This window comes from Chrysochloris asiatica, unplaced genomic scaffold (assembly GCF_000296735.1).
Source record: "Chrysochloris asiatica unplaced genomic scaffold, ChrAsi1.0 scaffold00186, whole genome shotgun sequence".
Taxonomy (NCBI): domain Eukaryota; kingdom Metazoa; phylum Chordata; class Mammalia; order Afrosoricida; family Chrysochloridae; genus Chrysochloris; species Chrysochloris asiatica.
In genome coordinates this window covers 4,083,168-4,089,167 of record NW_006408704.1, presented here as the reverse complement: position 1 = coordinate 4,089,167, position 6,000 = coordinate 4,083,168, and the positions used below count along the sequence as shown (strand labels likewise).

The 6,000-nt window shown below is 39.8% G+C and overlaps 1 protein-coding gene across 1 annotated transcript in view; it reads left to right on the top strand.

Annotated features, from left to right (window-relative positions):
* The window catches only part of ATG7 (autophagy related 7), a 341,931-nt gene that overhangs the window by 27,011 nt on the left and 308,920 nt on the right, over positions 1 to 6,000 (top strand). The window contains exons 5-6 of the mRNA XM_006872202.1: positions 3,233 to 3,349; positions 4,783 to 4,932. Coding sequence (XP_006872264.1) covers positions 3,233 to 3,349; positions 4,783 to 4,932 — 267 coding nt within the window. The remainder of the gene's footprint in view (positions 1 to 3,232; positions 3,350 to 4,782; positions 4,933 to 6,000) is intronic.

The following is a 6,000-nucleotide window of genomic DNA, read 5'->3' as shown; positions in this document are numbered from 1 at the left end:
CTGGCCTTGCAGTTCAAGCTGACCTCATGATCCAGGTCTTTATCCTACAGTGCCACCCCAGGACTCCCTGTCCTATAGACTTCTGTTCTGTAGAGTCACTAGAAGTTGGAATCAACTCAAAGGCAATGGGGTGGGTTTGGTTTGGGGGCTACTAGGTGATACACTGTAGGATAAGCACTGGACTGCTAAAACCACAAGGTTGGCAATTCAAACCCTCCAACTACTCCTTGGAAACCATATACAGGGACACTATGAGTCAAAACTGACTCGTCGGCACTAATCAACAACAACAACCTCAGTTGAACTAAACGATTTTTGGTTTTGTTATTTGATCAATAAATTTTATATACTAAAGATCCTCACTAGTAGAACATAATCAATACTGTGTGATAAATAATATTACTTCTTATTCCAATTTTAAGGCATTTCCTGGAGTCAGTGTATGTGTATTGGCCTCTTTGCCCTTTTTACTGAGTGTTCTTAGCCTGGCTCTAAAAAAATAAAACTCTATCTTTTGAAATCTTCAGAGCTTTGTGTCCAATTTAATTGAAGTCCTTTGTATCCCCTCCAAAAATCCTAAGAACGTCAAGAAGCCATTTGACTTTTGAAGATGACCTGCTAAAGCATCTTAGAAATTGTGAAGTCTTTGATCGTGAATTGTTTAACCTTTTACTAAAGATCAGGTATGGCAAATCATTTAAATACAAAGAGATAATAGTCTCTGGAGGTGTTTTTGCTTTCGTTTCTGCTGTTTCTATGACTCAAAGGAACAGGCACTTCATTAATTTCAATTTTGCAATTTGCTTTGCTATTGTCTAAAGGGAATGTGTTCTTAGTTGATTAATTAGTGACAGAATTAGAGATCGCTGAAACTGTAATTATTTGACTTTCTCATCTGGGCACACATTATATATAAATTTATATTTTAAAACTTATTTAATATGATTCCATTCATATAAAAAGTCTAGAATACGCAAATCCATAAAGACAGACAGTAGAGTAAAGGTTGCCAGGGGTGTGTTGCTGTAGTATAAGCACTGGACTGCTAATCACAAGATCAGCAGTTCAAAACCACCAACTGTACAGGGTCCCTGTGAGTTGGAATGGACTCTACGTCACTTAGCAACCACAACAGGGGCTGGGGAAGTGGGGAAATAGCAATGACTATTAGTGGCTAAGGACCTTCTTTTGAGGGCAATAAAAATGTTGAATTAGTGGTGATGGGGGTACAACCTTGTCAGTAAACACACTTAAAACCACTAAACTATGCACATTATAATGAATATGAATTATGGCATGTAAATTCTATCTCAGTAATAAAAAAATAATCTAAAACAACCATCCAGTTTTATTCTTAGCAAGATTCAAGAAGAAATAATAATGAGCCAGAGAAACTGCCTTAGTGGTCAGCAGTCACAGATTGCTGGGGAGTCTACCCGATCCAAACACATTGGGTGTTGGGGCCACTGATGCTATGGGAATTCAGAAACACAATTAGTGTGTCTGAATGGGAATAGTGTCAAGGATAGCTTCATGTCTCTCGTCCCTGCTGAGGGAGCAGGACAATACTCCTGAAACGATGGAACCCCTTAGTACTGAGAGCCTCTGTTGTGACTCCTGCAGCTAACAGTGTACTCTCTTATCATAAAGTGAGTAGCTGCCCAAGGGCTGGGAAATGGTTGTACTCATCTTTGTGGTTAGTACCCAGTATTTCTTTTGCACAGGTTGCTGTTATTAACTACCATCGAGTCAGCTGCACTAACATCAGGCCCACGTCCAACAGCACAAAACATAGTACAGTCCTGCGTCATCTTCTTCTCGTGGATATGCTGTAATCCGTTGTCGCAGCCTCTGTGTATTACTAGTGACTGCCATCCTAGAGCACTCATCTTCCTGCACTGTATCAGAAAATATTCTCTTATGAGCCACTTCTGGTTTTCAGAAGTAGATCACCAGACCTTTCTTCCTAGTCTCTCTTAGTCTAGAAATGCCACGGAAACTTGTTCACTACTGGTGATGCAGCTGGTATTTGGAATACTGGTGATACAGTTTCCAGTATCACAGCAACATGCAAGCCACCACTGATAGATAGGTGGTGGTCTTGGTACACAACAAGTGCTTAATAGTTGTTGTTGACTTGAATTTCACTAATAAGAAATTTCTGGAAACTATATATTCTGTCACTCATATATAGGTGTGGAGTTAGCACAGCTTCTTTCAGAGCAGACGTAATGTATCTGACTGTGAGGGGTATGACACTGAGAGCCGTGCCTCTACAGATGGTGCACTGAGTGCATATGATATAGTGGGGGAAAGCTGCAGTTTAGGTGCAGAGTTCTGACTCCTTCTCTGCACTCACCACCTTTGTTTTGTTATCTAAGCTTCTGTTTTCTGTTTATAAAATGGGATGATAATAGCCACTTCCAAGAGTGGATTAAATAATAGGAGCAATAATGTCAGCCACTTAACATAATTCTGTGTTAGCAAGTGACCAATAAAGAGAATTACGTTTATCTTCATACTATTAGTGTGTGGTATGTGCATGAGGGAGTGTTTTGAGATTGACAGGAGCACTACATTCTATCAAGAAGAGATGAGAATATCAAGCAAGCTGGTCATGTTTTGTGTGAGTCAGTTTTTCTGTCCTAAGTGGCTGTGGGAGTTCTGGTGTGGCGCTGTGGGCTAATGCACTAGACTGCAAAGCTGTTTGAACTGCAAGGTTGGCTGTTCAAGCTCACCAGCTTTATCTTGGAAACTCTATACAGGGTCGCTATGGGTTGGAACTGGCTCAACGGCACATAACAACAACAACAAGTGGCTATGAGAAGTTACGGCAAGACATGTATTTTAGCTTCATTGTTGGTGCTATTCTTTTTTCTTTCATCTATATTGAGGAATTTGTCGTTGTTGTTGTCATTGCCTTTGAGTTAGTGTTGACCCAAGGTAACCCCATGTACTACAGAACTACTTCATAGGATTGCCTGGGCTTTAATCGTAACAGAATCAGATTGTCAGACTCTTTATTCTCAAGGTTGAAATGCTAACCCTTGGGATAGCAGTACAGCACAAATGATTTGCATCCCCTAAAATACGATTTTTTCCCCATCCTCCTTTCCTCCCTCACCTTCCCAGCCTCCCACCACCAATCATTTCAGAGATTTCTTATAAGTGGGATCATACAGTGTTTGTCTGTTAGTGCTATTCTAATAGCCTAGTTTCTATTGTTTTCTAGGATCTAAAGAAATACCACTTCTACTATTGGTTTTGCTACCCTGCCCTCTGTCTTCCAGAGAGTATACCTCTCATTCAAGGACCAGTGAGTTTGCATCAACGGTTTTCACCAAAACAGGTATCAAAAAATAGAACAAATGCAAGCAACTAAACTAAACTTGGGTTTATGTGCGACACTAGTTCATTCTGAAGAGAAATAGGCACTATGGTGAATGACAGCTGGTGACTAGGTAGAGACTTTTTTAAAAAAATGTTTGTGAAATCACTTGGCGGGAGGAGTGAAGAAGACTTTTCCAGGTTTTCAGTGACACTTAGGGACTTGCTATGCCAAGAGGGAGGATTATAGAAGCATTTTAAAAGACTGCAACAGTTTCCCAATTTGTGGTCTTCACTTTTGGCCTGGGGAACCAGAAAGCACTGTCCTTTGGGAAGAAGACCTCCTTCTTTGTTAAGTAGACAATAAGTGCTATACTCTCTGTTCTACCCTAGGAAAGGAGCCAGGAATCATGACTACTGTTTGTTGAAATGCAGAAATGCCCAGAAACACTTAGTATCTTTACAGAGAGTCTTTGAGACAAACTAGAGATTCTTCTGCCCTTCTACCAAGTTGCAGAATGTCTACATCAGGAATAAGGCTTGCAGAGCTAGTCTTTGCAGTTTAAGAAAGATGATTAGGTTGTTAGAGATGATCCTGAGAACAATAAAAACAGTCAGCCTGGTAGAAGAGCAAGCTTAAACTAAAAAATTCTGATTGTTGTTAAGGCAAATATTGAGTTGCAAGACGATTTAAATTCATAAAGCATACTAGTGACTAGAACTCTGAATACTGAAGTCAGGGAGCAGACCTTATTGTTTTATTTTCCTTTCTTTCTTTTAAGTTAGTTTTAGGAACTACTTTCCCAAGAAGAAAATCAAGGACCCTTCCAAAAGTTCATGAAAAATTCGATTCTCTTTTCATTTTTCCATGAATTTTTGGAAGCCACCTCATGTAGATGGTGGGGAAAGGATGGACAGGCACTAACTACTAGTGGGTATGGGACCTCATTTAGGAGGGGCAAAAATGTATGGTTGCACAACCCTGTGTTTATACTAGAATCCTCTGAACACTTTAAATGGATTATTTGTACAGTGTGTGAATTATGTCTCAATAAAATGGTTTTAAGAAAAGATTATATAAAAGTAAAATTCATAAATAAAAGAGAAAAATTTATAAGTAATGTTGGATAAAATTCAAACAGGGTAGATTTGTACTGAGTTACTACAAGGACAGAAAGTATGTATGTTGGCTGCCTTCTTAAGCTTTGTGGCTGACATCACAGAGAAGCACTGCCCTGTACTATAGATAACATTACTTGGTGTCCCCATCTCAGGCCCTGCATCGGGCATGCTGAAAGTGCTGTGTGAAAGTTAAGTGAGATGCTCTGAGGCACTGTTATGTTCAGTTGCTGCAAAAGGGGTCTTCTGGCTTTAAGATGCCTTTCAATGTATGTTAATTTTTTGCTTGAAGGACGTTAATAATAATCTAGAAATGGCGATGTTTTCTGTTTTCAGGTTCAAGCCCTTGAGCTTGCATATGATGACTTGTGTCACACCGAGGGTGTGACAGCCCTACCATACTTCTTAATCAAGTATGACGAGAGCACGGTGCAGCTTTCCTTGCTGAAACACTACAGTGATTTCTTCCAAGATCAAAGGACACAGGTTAGAGAAATTTTGAGTATCATTTCATTATCTAGGGGGAAAAATCTGAAGTTCACGTTATAATAATGAAACTCATTTAGATTTTCTTAACTAGCCATAGGATGTTTTAGAATATTTCTTTATCTCTACCCTCTCCATGCCTGCAGTTTTCACATCAGCTCCTCCTAACAACTCCCCTACCTCTGTTACACCTCAGAGTAAGTTTGCATTCCTTACTCCTTGTTAGTGATAGTGATTTCTAGTTTTCCTTCCTGGTGTATTTTACCCCCTTTCTCTCCATCCCCCTACAGTTTGGGCCCTCATTATCTAACTCTTGGACAAGTAGATTCCTCTTGCTTCCATCTTGCATACTACCTTTACAGAAATATCCTTCTCTAATATTCACATTCCTATGTGGCACTGTAGGGTAAGTGCTGGACTGCTATCCATGCTAACAGCAAGGTCAGCTGCTCAAATCCACCACCTGCTCTTCAGAAACCCTATACAGGTTGTTATGAGTTGTGCACTTAACAACAATACTATTATCATTCATTGAAAAAGCGCCTAGTGGTGTCTTCTAGCTCTGAGCTTCCTTTCCCACCTCATCTCCTACCACTTTCTCTGTAAGCCCTTGCTTCAGCTAAACTAATCTGATTTTCACCAGCCGCCCCATTAAGCACCCCTAGGACTTTTTCTGTCTCTGATTTTGCTAATCTGGTATCATCATCTGGAAACGTGTTTTCTACCTATGAAAATCCCAACAAAAGCTCTCCATTTAATGAAATTCTATCCATTTCTAAGCTCTCCTTAAATTCTACTTTCACCATGAAGACTCCTCGTGGCCATGTGTGACCCATCCCATCTGCCAACTCCCTGTACTTTATTATCTGACCCTCATATGGGGTCACAATGAGTCAGAATCAACAACAAGCAGTAACAGCAACGGACCTTTTACCACCTCTATTTTATGCCATATTAAAGTGTAAGCACTTTGAGGGCAGGTCACATGCCTTATCTATCTGTGTCTACATAGTATCTAGCACTTATATTATTGACTTTAGGTCCTCAATAAAATTTGTTTGAATAAAT